At 38.7% G+C, this 21119-nt stretch overlaps 1 protein-coding gene across 1 annotated transcript in view; it reads left to right on the forward strand.

The window, feature by feature from the left end:
- The window catches only part of LOC103029429 (thyrotropin-releasing hormone-degrading ectoenzyme), a 473221-nt gene that overhangs the window by 7784 nt on the left and 444318 nt on the right, over nt 1-21119 (forward strand). The window contains exon 3 of the mRNA XM_022671576.2: nt 13786-14059. Within this exon, the coding sequence (XP_022527297.2) occupies nt 13786-14059 (274 nt within the window). The remainder of the gene's footprint in view (nt 1-13785; nt 14060-21119) is intronic.

Consider the following 21119-nt stretch of genomic DNA (forward strand, 5'->3'; position numbering starts at 1 on the left):
TTCGATCCGCCCGTGACCCCTTCACCCCTGCAGCAGCAGATCCCGGCGAGCGTTTGTGCCGCAGCCGCTTTACTCTGTCTGTGAGCGTTTGTTTTGTGTAGTAGAAACCTGCCTGAGAGTTTCGGGGGCTTAGAAACTTTAGCTTTACACAGGGGGTCCGCTGCATGCAAAGTTCCAGAAGCGCTCCGTGCTACGGGACGATGCTGGCAAACCATTTGATGCAGTAAACTAATCGCAGCTGTTCTCACAGCCTACAGACCTGGCAATACTCACCGTACTGTAGAGACACCTTAAGGTGCTGTTCAAAACTTCAGAAAGTTCTGTATAGGAACTAAACTAACAGTTTAACCTGATGAGAGAGTGTAGCTCCGCCTCCTCAGTGTATATCACCACAATGCCTACATTTAGAGTGTTATTAATATACATTATATTCACCCTAATAAGAAGAGACTGTAGCTCCTCCTCCTCCTCAGTGTATATCATCACAATACCTACATTCAGAGTGTTATTAATATACAGTATATTTACCCTAATAATGAGAGACTGTAGCTCCTCCTCCTCCTTAGTGTATATCATCACTATACCTACATTCAGAGTGTTATTAAAATACAGTATATTCACCCTAATAATGAGAGACTGTAGCTCCTCCTCCTCCTTAGTGTATATCATCACTATACCTACATTCAGAGTGTTATTCATATATATTTGACTCTATCCAACTTTCAGAACCCCAGAATCGGTTCAGAACCGCTGTTCTGCTCAGTCTGAATGACATTTACTATTGACGACCTGTTGTTTGTTGACGTAGCTGAGCTGAGTCATTCACTACATGATCCCTCACCCGGAGAGATCCGTGACAAGCCCACCTTCATAATGCACTCCCACTGCCTCACAGAAATCAATGGGGAAGGTGTCTATCACTGGAACGCGAGAAACCCACCATGGGTGCTCTAATTTGTGAAAAAAATATAGAACAAAAGAGATAATGCATCTATATGAAAATTTTAAGTATCAAACAAAGGTGAGTACACCCCTCACATTTCTGCAATTTTTTTTTTTACATATTTGTATGGGAGAACGCTGTAGAAGTGAAACTTGGATATAACGCGCAGATTCAAGTCAAAATATACTTGTGTGCTTTCACACCTGAAAGTCCGGACCGTGGTCCGAACCAAGGTTCATGTCTTTACTACATTGTATATATTTGATCTGCTTATTTTTGTTTTCACACTGCAGTTTAGGGAGCGCACCAAAGACCTTTGTGTGATTCTTCTACATCCTTTCATCATCACTTACGTATCACTTATGATGCGTTTTCCTTAACTTGACGCTGATTGGTTTTAGAAGAACATGCGTCTGACGTTGGCGTATTGACAATTCAGCGGGTGGTTCAATTTGGTGGAAAGCCTTTCAAGGATAAAATGAATGAACAAATTCATTTCGTCTCCATAGTAGTGCTGCTATTGTGTTTTTATAGCAGCAGCAGCAGCAACTTCAGCACAGTATCCTATGTTAGTTCAAATTCCCCAAACGAACGTGCTCGTCCTGAAGAAGCTGTATCCACGGCTCATTTTTCCTGCTTTTCCGGTTATTTTGAGAGGGTACTGACTGCAGCCTGCAGGAAGCCAGAGTTGGACGTCCATTGTGTCCAGCTCCGCACACTTTGTTAGCGTCATGCCGTCCAGTCCTGCCCACTTTGTCAGCATCATGTCTTAGCTCCGCCTCTGAACAAAAGTAAACAATGTACAGGGCAGTTAGCGGACTTTAAATATAATGTGCCGCGTCGTCCGGCTTTAATACTGTGTATACACTACAAGCTTGCAAGACTGACAAGGGGTGGCGTGGACAAAGTGGGTGGAACTGGACGCGCTGGACGTCCAACTCCGCCTTCCCGCAGGCTGCAGTCAGTAGTAGTTGGTTATTTTTCTTTATCTGCTGCCGTTGCTGAGGAACGCCTGCTCAGCTTCCTGTAACTGGTCCGAAAGTTTGAAACATCCAGAAAAGCGCTTTCACGCTGCAGGGGAACCGGACCATGGTTCAGAAGATCACCGAGACCACCTTTCTTGGTCGGACCAACTGAAAAGTCCGAAAGTCAAGACCAAACGAGGCAGGTGTGAAAGCACCCAAACAGTCCATTGGTCAAACACGGTAAGGCAGTATCAAAGGGCAGGCAAAAATTGGTTGAAGGTTGGAAATTCAAAACAAGGTAAAACGAGAGAAAAACACAGACAAATTGAAAATGTGTTGTACGAGGATAAACCATCAATACGCAGCAAAGACTAAGCTGAACTGAGGCCTTTAAATAGAATCTAACACAGGTGTTTAGTATTCTGGTAATTTACTTCCTGGAGGTACGATGTGCAGTGTCATGTGATCAGGAATGGGTGTGATGTCAGCTGACAGGGCAGTGGGTGGTATTAATTGTGTTTGGTACCCTCCAGGAGACCCCGCCCATATGCCAGGGCAGGTCAGTGCAGCGTTCTTTATCTTGCATGAGACATGGCAAAAGTCATGGGACACACTACTAATACCTGTCCCAACAAATCTGTCCAACCAACATTGTTCTAAAAGAGATGGAACATTTTGTCTTTTCAGAAGTTCTAGGCAACCAAAAACGCACAACTTTTCAAAAATAAATTTTCTCCACAATACGATCTCATTAAAACAGATGCATTTAAACAACATACTGTAAGAAGTAACAACGATTACTTTATATATATATATATATATATATATTAATACTGTCCTGTGAGCTAGTTTAAAGAACAAAGTTTCCTGATTTCTTTAGGATGCCTCCAATCATCAAGAAAAGGATTCGTTCAATTCTACACTACTGGTTAAAAGATTTAGAACACCCCAAAATGTTTTTCTTTATTTTTGCCATTTAAGCCTTTCAGTTCCAGTCGATAATCAGAAATGGGACACAATCCAATGTTCAAAATTTGTAGGGTACAAACTGCCAGGGCCTTTAAGGAAAACTAATGAACTAAACACAAACAAAATAAAAACGTATTTTTACTATTGTAAAAAAGAATATTATATATTATATATTAATATTATAAAGTGCAGTAATAGGAAATGTAAACATGAATATTATTCAATTAACGCAACCAACAAATATTGTCAGCCAGTCACAAATTGTAAGAAAATACTAAAAGTTATCTGATAAAATACAGAGAACCATTGCATCCCTAATTAACAGCTTACATCTGGTAGGTAGAATGGAAATAAACTGGGCTTTGGAAATTAATAAAAAAAAAAAATCAATTAATAAAACTTTTGTCTGTATTAAAGCAGTGCTGGAACAGATAGTATTACTGCATTTTCTACTGCACCACTACACACAGCACATTCACATTCACTTTACCATAATAACTAGAAAAAGACAGAAACACAGAGAACTCTGTAACTATTTTCTGTCTTTTCTGTAGAAAAATTATAGATGAAGCCAGATATCGCTGAGTACTGTTTCCTACACCTTTAAAAGACTCTTAGAAACTGGTACAATAAACACATCAGCAGGTATTGATTTGAAGTATCTACACATTGGCTGAGGAGCAGTTATCATCCAATACTGATATAAGTCAGTTTTCACTGTGAATGCCTAAATAATACTAAAGTCCTGTGAACTAGGAAAAAAAAACCACTACTTTCTTATAGTAAATATTAGATTTTCTTTATTGTGCCTAAAATATCTTCACAGTACTGTATATCTTATATATTTGGTTAAAGTATATCCATATAAATATCAGTTCAATCCCTCTTAACCCAGTTGCAGTGTTGGTGAGCAGCAGCCTTAGTCAGTAGTCCCATTTTTCCTCCAGTAGCTGTTTTACAATTCATCAATTCACCAACTCAGCAATTGTCATTCAGTTTCTCATACCTCAGTCCCCAGTCGGGCTTTCTGGAAATGCGGCATTTTGCTGCTCCTGCTGTGTATTGTAGAGGAGCTCGCACCACAAGATCAATATCGAGATGCCTGAGAAAATCGCCTCGCTGTAGCGCTCGCATTACACATGCAGTCGCCAAGCTGGAGAGTTTGTTTCAGATCTCAAAAAGAACCTAATGTTTCACCCAGGTTTCACCCCCAGTTTAGCTGTGCGAATAACCCACCTCCTTGCCAGGAGCACCAGGCTACAGTGGCGGTCACTGGGGGCAAATGAAACAGAGCTGTTGCTGGAGTTCTGACCTTCATAACTGAAGATTAACCAGAATAACACACAGACATCAAACACATATTATATTAAAACACTGCATGTTCTGCAATATGATTATTGCACATGTGTACTCTTAAAGGAAATGACTACTGTCACATTGATTGGTTTATTTCACGTAACGCACAAAATACACCCATCATTAAAAATCTATTTAAAAATTAGTAAACGCCTTTTGCGCATTTCGTATATTTTTATGTAAGACAAACCCACATGCCTTAAATCCAGCTGTGCTATCCGCAATTCACCTGTGCCCTATAGATTGCTAAAACAGGGCCCAAAGTATTGAAAGACCTTTGAAGAAAACAATCTACTAGTTTATGGAGCATTGCTGTGAGGATTTGATTGTCGAGCACTCAAAACCAGAGGAACACTGCAAAACAAAAGTAATCGGCCCTTTAATCAGGCATTTAATTGGCTTTTTAAAAGTTAAATAAGAGCGTTTGTTTTTCTGGGATTAAAAGCGCAAATTCAGCTGTAACTGGAAATATCTGTCCAAAACTGTGCCGGACACGTGGGTTTAGAAGCATGTGCCAAACCATGTGGATGAAGGCCATGCGGTTACCTCGTGTTTACTCCTGCTTCCCCCTCACGCTTCCCCCTCATGCTTCTCAAGCAGCAGCAGACTGTCACTCACACAGACACAGAGACAGCGCTGTGTATCTACTTCTTGTATGAAGAATCAAAACATTGCAACATGGCGTGTTTGATTTAATTACCTTAAGTGACATCACCTGCGATGTGACTAGTGCGCATGTGCACATCACGATTGCGGTGCTTAAACGATATATATCGTGCAGCCCTAGCTGTAGGTTGTAGGTGTAACCTAGCTGGAAAATAGCTGAATGCTGCATTCTTTAGAAGGGAAGTACATTAATATTTGGACATATAGCGCATCTAATATTTATTTCTGTATCGTATAATGTATATCATAAATACACTGTCTGATGCTGCAGTTTCTGACAGCTCCTTTCGACAGTGCTTGCGCTGACCGGGCTGCATTATAAATGCGTGTGTGTGTGGTGTCAATGGAAGCTAACTGGTGAGGTCAATTTGTGAGGCATGGGTGAACAACTGTGTCAGTATCTACTGTATATGACAGGCCCAATTAAAAATTTAGGAGGCCCGGTCGTCCTCACGCCCCAGCGGACCGCGATAGCTACATTATAAACTGGGAAAGGCAGGAACCAGTCATGTAGCAACTCCAAACAAACAATGATTTAGCTTGTTAGCTTGCGCCGCAATTAGCTGTGCCGTGATTTGATGACTCAACAGCGTGTAATCCTTCGCTAAACTGACAAAAAAACAAACAAAAAAATACGCTCCAAACCCGAAACTGCACAGATCTGGATCCGTGCGATCCATTTTTCCTCCCAGTTTAGACTGCGGATAGGCATCGGACACACAAAACAAATCAGATTTGACTGGCTGTCCAAACGCAGCCTGGCGTACAGTCTGCAGCTTCCAGCATTTCACATCTGTTTAGTGCCCCTTCGCTCGGTCTCAGCTGTGGGCGCAGTGGCACCCTGGGGGGGGAGGCGGTGGAGGAGGGGGCGGTCCTGCATAGCGAGTTTCCTCCATTTACTCTCAGCCTGGCTGTTAACTGGTGCTTTAGAGGATCCTAATAGGGAACCTCCATCAAGCGGTCATCTGCTGTCCTGGCAGAAGCGCTCTGAAGCGGGGGTGTGGCCGTTTCCTCACTCGGACGTAGGATTAGATTAGATTGGAGTGTAACGCGTGGGGCATGCCTCTCTGCTGCTGTATTATTTGGAGTGTGAGTTGTGTTTTTGCTGATATAGCCACTTCTGGACGTCGCATTTCTCCAGATTGTGCTCGTTTATCAGGGGTGGAGGATGGAGGGGGTTATTTTCCAGTTTACAGTTTGCTGTTGGTAACTTTTATCTAGACTCACTGCCTGTTGTATTAGGAACTGGGGGTGAGATACAAAAAAACAAAAAAAAAAACGAGAAAAAAAAACATAATTTTTCAGTTCAAATTTATCTTCATGTAAGAGATCAGATATCGATTCATATAAACATACAGCGTTGGAAAAAAATAAATAAATAAGAGAGCACTTCAGTTTCTGAATCAGTTTCTCTGATTTTAGTATTTCTAGGTATATGTTTGAGTAAAATAAACATGGTTGTTTTATTCTATAAACTATAAACTATTAAACTATAAACTACTATCTCCCAAAGCATGGCTCGTGTAATTGCTCTGAACCGTGCCCTAGCATAGAACAACATGATGTCAGTAACGCGACCTTCCTGTAAACAAACATGGCAGTGTTGTGTCAAATTCAGCACCCCGCCAGAAAAAGCACCCCCTCTCGGAAGGCGCTGTATGTTGCTATGTACAGCTCTGGAAAAAATTGAAAGACGACTTCAGTTTCTAAATGAGTTTCTCCGATTTTGCTATTTACAGGTACATGTTTGTGTAAAATAAACATTATTATTTTATTCTATGAACTATGGACCACATTTCTCGCAAATTTCAAGTGAAAATACTGTCATTTAGAGCATTTATTTGCAGAAAATGAGAAAAAAAGATGCAGAGATTTCAGACATCAAATGATGCAAAGATAACATATTAGTACATATTAATAAAGTTTTTAGAGTTCAGAAGTCAATAATATATTTGAATAACCCTGGTTTTTATTCACAGATTTCATTCATCTTGGCATGTTCTCCTCCACCAGTCTTACACACTGCTTTTGGATAACTTTATGCCACTCCTGGTTCAAAGTTTCAAGCAGTTTAGCTTGGTTTAAAAGTTAAAGGTGATCATCCATCTTCCTCTTAATTATATTCTAAAGGTTTACAATTGACTAAAATCAAAGACGCTCATCATTTTTAAGTGGTCTCTTATTTTTTCCCAGAGCTGTATCTGCAGAGCAGGAGAGCAGATGCAGCTCTTGACCAGCAGTTCCAAAACCTACTGTAGTTTTAGAGAAGCTAACTAGTTTTATGCTCACTTATCTGATCTGATCACAGATCTGTGTGTGTCAGTTAATGTGTCACATGTTAGCATTAGCATTTCTCTAAAGTTTTATTGTTTTACCTTTCCACCATTCCCCCTAAATGCCCTAATATAACAGTTTCAAAACATGCTCTGGTTTTAGCAAAGCTAACATTAGCGAACATATTATTTATTTATAGTATTTTTTTTTCTTACTTAGTGTAACTGGAGCCTGCTAGATTGGATAAACAAGATGTTCTTCATTTTTTTTTTATTTAAATCTCACAAGGGTTTTAGCTATTTATTAATTACTGCTCACATCAACAGCAACTGCTCAGCTTAAAACCACCTACAGATCTAAATCAACAAACTGCAATATTTCTAAATAACGTAAATAATTATAGTTTAAAGTGGCAGTCCGTATTATTTTGTCTCTAAACTGAAAGCAGAAGCATTTCTGAGAGGAGAAAGGAAAAAATATTGTGTTTAATGGTACCAGTGTGCTGCATTTGTCATCCCTGTTAAGCCTAATATATTCATTCTAAAAACTGGGGTGTCTGGTCGCTTTTCGCGGGAGTTCTTCTCGCCACGTCACACGTCTTTGCGTAATTACGTCACATGTACAGCCTCTAAAAGAGGATCCGGCTCAGTTTTACTGAATGCGAGCAGCTAGTGGAGCAATGGAGACTTCAGAAGGGGAAACTCAGAGCTCAGTAGCTCATTCACTCACAGTAAAACCAAAGAAACAAAGGAGTGAGGTTTCTCTCTCTGATTGAACATAACCTGGAATCGGATTCATCCGCTCTGAAAGGAGACCGCATCACACCCGCCCAGTTTAAAATGATTCTTCCGCATGCTCGGTGCAATGACCCATTCCCACCAGAGAGGAACCTAAATCCCAAAACTGCAGTCAGTGCTTCTGCTGTGCTGAAAATGGAGAACCACTTAAGTAATGTGGTGAGTGGTAGTTATATGTACATACAGTCATATGAAAAAGTTTGGGCACCCCTATTAATCTTAATCATTTTTAGTTGTAAATATTTGGGTGTTTGCAGCAGCCATTTCAGTTTAATATATCTAATAACTGATGAACACAGTAATATTTCATGATTGAAATGAGGTTTATTGTACTAACAGAAAATGTGCAATATGCATTAAACCAAAATTTGACAGTGCAAACGTATGTGCACCCTTATCATTTTATTGATTTGAATACTCCTAACTACTTTTTACTGACTTGAACTTCATATCCAATGTATCCAATCATGAGAAAAGGTATTTAAGGTGGACAATTGCAAGTTGTTCTCCTATTTGAATCTCCTCTGAAGAGTGGCATCATGGGCTCATCAAAACAACTTTAAAATTATCTAAAACAAAGATTGTTCAACATAGTTGTTCAGGGGAAGGATACAAAAAGTTGTCTCAGAGATTTAACCTGTCAGTTTCCACTGTGAGGAACATAGTAAGGTAATGGAAGACCACAGGGACAGCCCAGAAGTGGCAGGCCAAGAAAAATATCAGAAAGACAGAGAAGAAGAATGGTGAGAACAGTCAAGGACAATCCACAGCCCACCTCCAAAGAGCTGCAGCATCATCTTGCTGCAGATGGTGTCACTGTGCATCGGTCAACAATACAGCGCACTTTGCACAAGGAGAAGCTGTATGGGAGAGTGATGCGAAAGAAGCCAGTCAAATTTTGGTTTAATGCATATTGCACATTTTCTGTTAGTACAATAAACCTCATTTCAATCCTGAAATATTACTGTGTCCATCAGTTATTAGATGTATCAAACAGTAGAACAAAAAAAATATTTAGAACAAAAAATGGTAAAGTTTAATAGGGGTGCCCATACTTTTTTATATGACTGTAGATGTTTCTGATAATGTGGCCAGTGTGTGTAGATCAAAGGCACTCAACACTGCTCCAATGGAACTTTTTTTGCATAATCCACTCACTCGTAGCTTCGTGATTATCTGAGAACACATCCTGACTCTCTCAGCTCTGGCCCATACAAACAGAGAGGCGAGGAAACACACACACACACAAAGCTTCAGATCTGCAGGTGAAGTCAGAGCTGTCAGTAAAGCCTGAGTGCAAGGGATCGCACCTGCTCCTATTCTTCCTCCCAGCGCCGCAGTGAAAGAGAGGTTATAGCTGTAGGTGGCATGGCAGGAATTCCCCTGCCGCGCTTTCAGGCTGCCTTTGATAGCTCCTAATCCCGCGGCCCGCGCCGACACCGCTGTAGCTGTGATGTTGAAAGGCAGTGCTAATGCTAGCGCTAAGCTGAGGAGGTTTTCCAGCAAAGCCTCAGCGCTCCTCCTCCCTGCACCCCGCTTCACCCCCCTCTGGCTCTCGCTATCCGGCCGGCGCAGCCGAGGAAAAAGCCCTGAATCTGCACTCGCGCTCTGCCTCACGCACTCGCGTTCCCCTCGTCACGGCCTGCAATTACAGCCCCGATCTGTACCGATCTGCAGAAAGCATCTCACCAACAGCCTCACCGGGTCAGGAGACCAGCATCAGCGCATCATTCTGTACGGAAACGTGTGTTGGAAACGATGACAGCTGACAGGCTTGAAACGTTGCTGCCCATAAATGTCAGCTCTACCTGCCGTGATGCAAGAGGTCTTGATGCTGGATGATATGGGCAAAATTATATATCATACATATATAAACACCTGTCATTTTAGTGTGGGAGGTTTCATGTATAAATTGGAGCAGCCTGGTGGCCAATCTTCATTAATTGCACATTGCACCAGTAAGAGCAGAGTGTGACGGTTCAATTAGCAGGGTAAGAGCACAGTTTTGCTCAAAATATTGCAATGCACACAACATTATGGGTGACACACCAGAGTTCAAAAGAGGACAAATTGTTGGTGCACGTCTTGCTGGCGCATCTGTGACCAAGACAGCAAGTCTTTGTGATGTATCAAGAGCCACGGTATCCAGGGTAATGTCAGCATACCACCAAGAAGGACAAACTACATCCAACAGGATTAACTGTGGATGCTGTACGAGTCTTGATTTCCCGCAGAACACCACATCTCCACTCATCCAATCACAGTGCAGCATTCCACGAGCTATGTATTGTAAACATCATAGCACGCGCCCCGTTGAGCCGGCCAGCATTTCCTGTAGCCTACTTTCACTTTCGTTTTTCACTCTTAAAGTCCGCGAAAATGAACAGTTTTAATAGTATAGAGGAGCCTGTTCGTGTAGCAGTTAAAAAAAGATAAAGCCATCAAAAGAGTCTCATTTACGTGAAAAGGTAAAGAAAACGAGGCATTCAGGAGGGGGGAAAATGCCGGCTGTCATCTGCAGTTCACACACACACACACTCACACACACGCTCACAAAACACACACACACACACACACACACACACACACACAATACACACTATACTACACTACACTACACTACACTACACTACAGCACATGAATGTAACATGATTTTGGGGATTTTATAGTCTTAATGTCTTGTTCGTTAATGAAATTTTGCACTTTTTAGAAAATAATTGTTTTGAAATTTGTGTTTTTAGGCCCAATGGTCAAACTATTATATTCAGATGTACAATTTACTGTTATTTATTATTGTATTTTGCACATTTTCAGTCAAAAAAAAGTTCTATTGATGACAAAGGATATAGAAGACATTTTGAAAAAAAAAACATGGCATGGATTTATTGTGAATTATTTTTTTTTTTTAAATCTTTAAATATTAAAATCTTGATTTGATTTTTTTGTGTTATTTTAACCTTAGTATGGTATTTGATAGTTTGAAACAGAAAACGGTGGTTTTCAGCCAACCACTTTCTTGCTAAAGAAAACACATTTTTACTCAAATTGATAAAAATGGATTTATAGCGTTTTGGAACCAAACTCTTCATATGAATAAATAGAATGTTTTTAATCAGACAAAACATGAAGTATCTTGAGTTCACAGTGTCTGTAATAAACTACAGCACGATTTAGAGAGCACAGCGTATTTTATCAGCTGTATAATGAGCTGTCTGGATCCTGAGTGCAGATGAAATGAGGCTGTCTGACTTTACTCTGTTTTTCTGCTTCAGCTTATCTATTAATTAGCGGAGTGATATAAATCCGTCAGGTGGTGAAGAGGGAGGAGTGTTCACAGCTGTCTGAGCTTATCTGAAGCAGGGACAGTGGCCGTGGACTCGCTCCCCGGTCCCTCAGACAAGCTGGAATTACTTTTTTCACTCCTAACTGATGGACCACTTAAAAGTTTCAATGTAGTTATAACATTTTCTCTTTTATCTTCTCGCTCTCTTCATTTCCTTTCTTTACACTCGTTTTCTCATTCTCTTTATATCGCTCTCATTTCTTCGGTTACCTCCGTTTCTTTCTTCTTATCTTGTTCCTTTTTACCACTTCTCCTCCACTTCTGTTCCTCTCGTATTCCTGTTCTCTTTTCCTCTCACTGTTTGCTGACTGGATTTAATCCAGTATGAATCTGCAGTGTGTAGAGCTTTTATACTTTGGTAGTAGTGCAGCGACATTGTGCAGCACCCTTTTCATTCCCTGACAGCGATATCTAGGGAGTGGTTTAATCCAGTATGAATCTGCAGTGTGTACAGTATATAAGAGTATATAATAACAATGAAATATAATAACATATATTAACAATGAAATAAATGGTCTGTTGAGTGAATTTAGTCCAGTATGAATTATATAATAACAATGAAATAAATGGTCTGTTGTGTAAATTTTATCCAGTATGACAATATGTGTGTAGTTTTAAAGTGGCTGTGACTTCATTCCAGTATGAAATTGCAGGGTGTACAATAGAGTTTGTGCAATTTAATAACTATGAAATAAATTCTCTGTTGAGTGAATTTAATCCAGTATGAATCTAACATGTGTGTAGTTTTAAAGTGACAGCTAGACTGCAACTTTAATCCAGTATGAATCTGTAGTATGTACAGTAGAGTTTGTGCAATTTAATAACTATGAAATAAATTTTCTGTTGAGTGAATTTAATCCAGTATGAATCCAACATGTGTGTAGTTTTGAAGCGATGACTAGATTTTGACTTTAATCCAGTATGAATCTGCAGTGTGTAGAGCTTTTAAACTTTGTCAGTAGTGCAGCGACAGAGTTCAGCACCCTTTTCACTAATAATAAGGGAGTGATTTTATCCAGTATGAATCTGCAGTGTGTACAGTAGGGTTTGTGCAATATAATAACTGTGAAATAAATGGTCTGTTGAGTGAATTTAAACCATTATGATTCGACATGTTTGTAGTTTTAAAGTGATAATTAGGCTTCAATTTTAATCCAGTATGAATCTACAGTGTGTAGAGCTTTCATACTTTGTTAGTAGTTTAGCGACAGAGTGCAGCATCATTTTCACTCTCTTACACCAATAACTAGGGAGTGGTTTAATCCAGTATGAATCTGCAGTGTCTACAATAGAGTTTGTGCAATATAATAACGGTGCAATAAACTGCCTGTTGAGTGAATTTAATCCAGTATGAATCCAACATGTGTGTAGTTTTAAAGTGATAACTAGATTTTGACTTTAATCCAGTATGAATCTGCAGTGTGTGAAGTTTTTATACTTCGGTAGTGGTGTAGGGACATTGTGCAGCACCCTTTTAACTCTCTGACAGCAATAACTAGGGAGTGGTTTAATCCAGTATGAATCTGCAGTGTGTACAATAGAGTTTGTGCAATGTAATAACTGTGAAATAAATTGCCTGTTGAGTGAATTTAATCCAGTATGAATCTAATCTTTGTGTAGTTTTACAGTAATAACTAGGTTGTTGATTTTAATTCAATATGATTCTACAGGGTTTACAGGTTTACATCATAGGAATAACAATTGCGGAAGATATATCTACATTATGCACATGTCTTTTGCAGTCTGACAGTAATAATTTTGAATTTGCTGTTCATATAGGTTTTGCAGGCTTTGTGTAATGATTTTAATCCAGTATGAATATGTTGTAGCTGCAGTTCTTAAATTACAGTGTAAAATGCTGTTAATTAATTTTTTTTGTTTTTTTGCTTGTGACCATAAAGTTTTAGTGTAGTTTTTTCTTCTTTCTTTTCATTTTCATATTTTTTTCATTCCTATTCCTTTTTCTCAATTTCCTTTTTAAAAAAAATCAGCATTTTGTGTACTCATAACAGCCTGACAGTAATTAGTGTGGATTGTTTTACTTTAATCCAGTATGAATCTGTAGTGTGTGCAGCTTTTATAGTTAGATTCTAATGCAGCAATGTTGTGCAGCAACATTAATCCTGTAGGAATTTACAATACAATCCAGTATGAAGTTGATTGTAAACGTTTGTGTAGTTTTTAAAGTCTGACAGTAATAACATGGTGTGATTACTTTGTTTTTGCTGGTAACTGATCGTCCACTTAAACGTTTAAATGTAGTTTTCTTTTTTTTATCTGCTCAGTTTCTTTAATTCTTGTTTCCACTCGTTTTCATTTCTCTGTTTCTTTTTTCTATCTCGTTATAGTCTATCTTATCTCATTCCTTTTTACTCTCGCTTTCTTCTTTTTCTCTCTCTCTTCTCTCATGTTTATATTCCCTTTATTTCCTCTGTTTAATTCTTCTCTCTCTCTCTCTCTCTCTCTCTCAGGTTTCTGGCGGTGACCCAGTTTTCTCCGACTCATGCGAGGAAGGCTTTCCCGTGTTTTGATGAGCCCATCTATAAAGCCACCTTTAAGGTGAGCCTGAGGCACGAGGGCTCGTACCAGTCCCTGTCCAACATGCCGGTGGAGGCGTCCACCCTGGACGAGGACGGCTGGGTCACCAATCACTTCTCCAGGACGCCCCGCATGTCCACCTACTACCTGGCCTGGGCCGTGTGCAACTTCACCTACCGGGAGGCCGTCACCGACAGCGGAGTCGTGGTGAGTCTGAAACTTAAAGCACAAAAGGCCCTGTCCCACTGCGATTGCGTCTAAATATTAAATTACGTCCATATTCCGTCTAAATTGAAGTTGGACGCCGACTTCCAAATTTGTACGTCGACTTCCACTTTCTGGACGTCGATGTCCACTTTTTGGACGTCGACTTCCAACTAGCATAACAAGAAAATAAATTATGTAATTTCTATTTTTATTAGAAAAATAACAAACGAAAATAAACCCAAAATGTTGAAAAAATATAATCTAACGAATTTCAAAACATAGAAACGAAAAAGGTTAAAATGGTATTAAAATAACAGTTTAACAGCTGGATCAAACCGTTATACGGATTTAGCGTCAGTCATAAGGAAATGCGCGCCATTGCGATAATTTAATTTAGTAAATAAGGTCCTATCAAGTGTATTACAATATTTGGTATTAAATTGTACTAAATTAACATATTTACTGTTTTTTATTTAAGAGAAATCAGGCGAAATGTGCCGCGCTGCGCGCTCGCTCTCGCTCTCTCTCTTGCGCTCTCTCTCTCTCTCTCTCTTCCGCAGCGCGGAGCTGAATTCAGCGCAAGGCTACAAATAATATAAAACTCAGTTTAGTTAAATAAATGAAGATGATTAAGGACCTGTAAAGTTAATCAAATATTGTCAAATATAAATGAATATAAAGGAAAGGTTGAGGTTTTGATGAGCTGTTTCAATGATTTGAAACTGAAACTAACTGAAACTGAAACTGATATTATTCTGCGCACTATTAGAAAGCCTTTGATTGTGTTTTAAATGAGTTTTTATTTTATATTAATTATTTTATTATTCATTTTAAATATTTTTATTATTTTATTGATCTTTTTTTTTTTCTTCATGAGATACAAATTCTTTATTTTTTATGTATCAATTTTTATGATCTTTTTAAAGTGTCCTATTTTTGCTTTTTTATGTATATATTTTATTCGTCTATAGTAAATGTCAGTTTTTGTAGTATTGAAAGTGTGGAAAAGCGATGGACGCCAGAAAAATATTTTTATGGACGTCGACGTCCACCTGGAAGGTGCCGTCCAAATATCCACTAAAATACATCCATACTGAGTCTAAATATCCACTAAAGTACGTCCATATTAGTCGCCGTCTATTCCGAAATTTTTGGGAGGTACCAAAACCACTTTTGCATCTAAAGTGGACGGCAACGTCTAAACTACGTCCACTTGGACGGTGCCGTCCAAATATCCACTAAACTACGTCCAGATTGCGTCTAAATATCCACTGTGGGACAGGGCCTTAAGCTTTGTTATTGGTTGGTATCCATTGTGATTTTTTGTCAGCCTGACAGTGTGACTTTTTGGAGTGATTTTAATCTGCAGTGTTCTGTTTTAAAGTAATACTAGTAAATAAATACACAGATTCTAATCCTGTATGAATCTTCCATGGGCGTTGTTCTTACAGTCTGCCATGGGTGTCGTTATCCAGTATGAATCTGCTCTGTGTGTTGTTCTTACAGTTTGCAAGTAGGAAGAGTTTGATGATTGCAATCCAGTATGAATTTGCTGTGGGTGTTGTTCTTACACAGTTATTACAGTAATTGTTAGATGGTTGTTATCCAGTATGAGTCTGCCGTGGGTGTTGTTCTTACAGTTTGAAAGTAGTGTCGGAAGATTGTAATCCAGTATGAATCTGTTGTGGGTGTAGTGCTTCAGTTTGACAGACGGATTTGGTGGTTGATTGTAATCCAGTATGAATCTGCTGTGGGGGTAGTGCTTCAGTCTGACAGAAGAAATTGTTAAATGATTGTGATCCAGTATGAATCTGCTGTGGATGTTGTTCTTACACAGTTAGTCAACAGTAACTGTTGGTTGATTGAAATCCAGTATTGTTGTTACACAGTTTGACAGTAGGGACTGTTCTTTGATTGTAATCCAGTATGAATTTTTGTGGGTATTGTTCTTACAGCTTGACAGAAATAATTGTTCTCGGATTGTAATCCAGTATGAATCTGCTCTGCGAGTTGTTCTTACAGTTTGACAGTTGGAATTGTTGGACCATTGTAATCCAGTATGTACCTGATCTGGATTTTCTTATAGTTTGACTGTAGTAATTGTTCTTTGATTGTAATCCAGTATGAATCTGTTGTGGGTGTTCTTACAGTTTGACAGTAGTAACTGTTGGTTAATTGTAATCCAGTATGAATCTGCTCTGTGTGCATACTTGTTTTACCATTCAGACATAATAACTGTAAATGCTTTTAATCCAGTATGAATCTGCGGGTTTTGCACTCCGACAATAGCAACTGTGCTGATCTTAATCTAGTATGAATCTTGTATGTTGTCTATATTTTTTACAGTCTGCCAATAATAATGGTTCAGAGACTTTTATCCAGTTTGAATCTGCACTGTGTAAATTCTAGTATAGTTATGACTGTAACTTGGTTTTATGACAGTATGAGTTTGCTGTGTGTAGAGCTTTTTCAATTAAATAGTAATAACTGTGACTTGATTTTAATCCAGTATGAATCTGCTTTGGGTGTAGTTCTTTCAGTCTGATATAGTTGCAGTATATGTTGGCAGTGAATGTAATCCAGTGTGAATCTGGAGTGTGTGTATAGGTTTGGTAGTTTGACAGTAATAATTGTGAATATAGTGAATAATTTAAATACTAGAACAAGTGCAGTTGGACTCTCAGTGAAATGAAATACTGAAACTCCTATTTTTATCAATGTATTGTTTTCTTTTAAAGAAAAACAGGATACTAATAACCCGCTACAGGAAGTGTAGGGGTGATACGGCTTCTATTGTTTCACTGCACCATAAAAGAGGGAATCATTTGTCACGCAGGCGGTTTGATTGATGTCGGCAGCAGGACGGGAGGAGTGGCGGAATGCAGAAAGGTTAGATTATTCAGGAACTCAGAGTCTGATTTAGATGCATTGTCACGACACAGTTTACAGATTTCACTCCTAAGCAAAGTGTACAAAACACAGGTGATATTCTTAGATGCTGAGCTTCAACAATTGGAACTGTACTTTATGGACAAAAGTATCGGGAGAGCTGCTTATTCATTGTTTCTTCTGAAGGAGAAAAAGGCTATAAAAAGAGCTTATCTTCTCTTTATTGTCCAGAGAAGATGTTTTTTTACTAGATTTTAAAAATATATTTGAAATATTTGCTGTAAGAATTAGATTGCATTTAGTGACAAGAGTCTTATCAAGGTCAGGATCATCTCTAACAGGGGTGCCCAAAGTTTTTTGTTGGGGGCCAGAAGGAGAAATATATTTGAAGTCACGGGCCACAGACTCTGTAATAAAACAAATAATGAAATATACCACTTTAAATAATACATTTTCCTGATTACTTTCAGCACACCCTCTCCGCTTCTCTTTGGCCTGTTTTTCTGCGCTACAACTGCGCACTCTCTCCGCTTTTAGACTCTTTGGCCCGTTTTTTTTGCGCTAGAAAGAGAGCAGTAACTATAGCCCTGTTCAAATATATTAAAACTGTAGCTCAAAGGATCATTTTAATGCACACTGAATTTGATTTATTTATGTCTTACCAGTGCGATATAGCATTTTAAATACTTTCAAATATTTCTTTGAATACTTAAACAGTATTTTTGAGTATTTTTGTTTTGTTTATAATTGTTTAAAATATTTAGATTTGTAAATAGAGCTTAAAGGACAAAGTAAACCTCTATATTAATCAAAGCTTTAATTTAAAGCCTCAGTGTTCTATAACATATGTACTCCTAACAGTAGAGTACATCACAAACCTATATAAAAGCCCAGTCATGCAAAAATAAATAAAAAATACTGTGATATACTGTGAAACAGTCAAAGTCTTAAAAAAATATTTGGCCATACCGCCCAGCACTGATTGATTGAGGTAGGTGTGTAGGAAGGTTGGTTGGTTGGTGGGTCGGTCAATTGGCCGATAAATCACTTGAATGTGAATATGAATTTGTTTTCTTTGCATCTTTTTTGTTATTTCAGCCATTTCTCATTTTCTGCAAATAAATGCTCTAAATGACCATTTTTTTCAGTTGGAATTTGGCCAAAATATCTGTAGTTTAAAGAATAAAACACAGCAATGTTCATTTTTCTCAAACATATAAGTATAAATAGCAAAATCAGAGAAACTGTTTCAGAAATTGAAGTGGTCTCTTAATTTTTTTTCCAGAGCTGTATAAACATAGATACATAGATATATAGATAGATATGGGTGTGGTTGTTCCCAAGCCAAACCTCTTCATGGTCAATTTACACTTTACAGCTCTTCCATGACTTGGCATATGCAATATTTACTATTATATTGAGGTATTGCACTTACTATTAACTCTATAATCTGCCCCTTTTTAATGGTGTACAATGTGTCCAATTCTCGTCCCCTTAGTTAGTAAAATCTCAGCTTTTCATTGGCCAGCTGGGCTCTGTTTAACTGTCCCTGAGAGGGGCTTTAAAAAGCATGGATTAAGCATTTGTTGTGATGTTTATGACACAGTAATAAAATTAAACTGCATATCCTCTCTGTTTACTTAGTAAAACTTTAAGTTTGTGCTTTAGTTTCAGGTCTGTTGGAGCCATGATGATGGTAATTAAGAATTTAGGGGGTTTAACACTGTTCATATTTCAAATACATCCCTTTAGTTTATTTAAACGCTGAGAATATGCTCTAAAAGCCAGTGAATCCCTGTAACTGTAGACTGGAATCATTTGAATACAGGTATATAAACCTTCTGAACAGTTACAATTCTAGATTTTATATGTCCAGTAAAGATTATATATAGATTTTATATGTTTCAGGAACAGATTCTGGTTTTCATGAGTGCGTATGTCACACAATAATGTCCAATAACCTTCGTCTGAACGTTTAAAAATCCCAGTTTCTGTTTTAAACCGCAAATTAATCCCTTGGACATTCATCCCCGGTGGTCATAATAGAGCTATCAGAGGAAATGAATTGATTCAGTAAAGTGAAATTTCTGAGTTCTTTGAATTCAGGTAGTGGATCTATTGGAAAAAAAAAGAACCTGAACAGTCGTACTGTACTCAACGGGAATGGATTCAGGCCTGAGTGGTGTTATGCCTGAATGGTTCTAGATCTGGTTTTTAATGCAGATAAGACCATTAACATGAAATCAGAGCTATCTTTATTATTTTATACAATACTAGATACTGCCAATGTTCTCAATTTAACTTTACCATCTAGGTCTGATTTTTATTTGTCTTATTGGCTTTAAATCTTATCTAAACTGTGTATTAGCATTGGACATATAGTATACTATATTAGTGTGGTAGACCTGGGTATTGAACTCACAACATTTTCATTAATGGCAGTGGAAGTGTGGTAGACCAAGGTATTGAGCCCACAAGCTGGCAGTGGAAGTGTGGTAGACCTGAGTATTGAACCCACAACCTATTCATTAATGACAGTGGTGGTGTGGTAGACCCGGTTATCGAACCCACAACCTTTGTATTAGCATTGGACATGTAGTATACTATATTAGTGTGGTAGACCTGGGTATTGAACCTACAACCTTTTCATCAATGACAGTGAAAGTGTGGTAGACCCGGTTATCGAACCCACAACCTTTTCATCAGTGGCAGTGGAAGTGTAGAAGACCAGGGTATTGAACCCACCTGCATTTTCATCAATGGCAGTGGAAGTGTGGGAGGCCAGGGTATTGAATCCACAAGATTTTATTCAATGGCAATAGTAGTGTGGCAGACCTTGGTATTGAACCTACAACTTTTTCATCAGTGACAGTGGAAGACCAGGGAACTGAGCCCACAATCTTTTTAACACGTTTTCATCATAGGCAGTGAAAGTGTGAAAGACTTTTCTTTCACACTTTGAGCCCACAGAGATTTCATCAGTGGCAGTAGTTCTGTGGTCGACCTGGGTATTGAACCTACAATGTTTTCATTAATAACAGTGGAGATGTAGTAGAACTGGGCACCTTTTAACACGTTTTCATCAAAGGCAGTGGAAGTATTTTAGACCTGGGTATTGAATCCACAACCTTTTTATCAATGACAGTTAAAGTGTGGAAGGCCTGGGTATTGAATCCACAACCTTTTTAGCAATAACAGTGGAAGTGTGATAGGCCTGGGTATTGAATCCACAACCTTTTTATCAAGGGTAGTTTAAGTGTGGAAGACCCGAGTATTGAACCCACATCCCACAACCAATGGTAGCATGGCAAACCTAGGAACTGAACACACTTTTAATCAATGGCGGTGAAAGTGTTGTAGATCTGGGTATTGAGTCCACAACCTTTTCATTATGGCAGTAGAAGTGTGGTAGATCTGGGTATTGAATCCACAACATTTTCATTAATGGCAGTAGAAATGTGGAAGGCCTAGGTATTGATTTCACAACCTTTTTATCAATGACAGTAGTAGTGTGTCAGACCTGGGTATTGAGCCCACAACCTTTTTAACACTTTTTCATTAATGGCAGTTGAAGTGTGGAAGACCTGAGTATTGAACCCACATCCCACAACCAATAGTTGCATTGCAAACCTAGGAACTAAACACTACCTTTTAATCAATGGCAGTAGAAGTGTGGTAGATCTGGGTATTGAATCCACAACCTTTTCTTTAATGGCAGTAGTAGTGTGGTAGACCAGTGTACTGAACACACAACCTTTTTTATAAATGGGAATGGAAGAGTGGCTAACCTGGATATTGAACCCACAACATTTTCATTAATAGCGGTGGAAGTGTGGTAGACCAGGGTATTGAACCTACCACCTTTTTATCAATGGCAGTGGAAGTGTGAAAGACCAGGGTACTGAGCCTTTTTAACACTTTTTCATCAAAGGCAGTGAAAGTGTGGTAGACGTAAGCATTAAACCCACATACCGGAACCAATGGTAGCATGGCAGATCTGGGAACTGAACACACAGACTTTTCATTAATGGCAGTGGAGGTGTGGTAGACCTGGAAATTGACGTGCAAACTCTTCATCAATGACAATCAATTGTTTTTAGGTTGTGACCCAACACTCTAACCTCTGAGCCACCACTGTTTTCATAATGTGTCGATTTTTGAGTAGTGCTAC

This window comes from Astyanax mexicanus, chromosome 2, assembly GCF_023375975.1.
Source record: "Astyanax mexicanus isolate ESR-SI-001 chromosome 2, AstMex3_surface, whole genome shotgun sequence".
NCBI lineage: Eukaryota > Metazoa > Chordata > Actinopteri > Characiformes > Acestrorhamphidae > Astyanax > Astyanax mexicanus.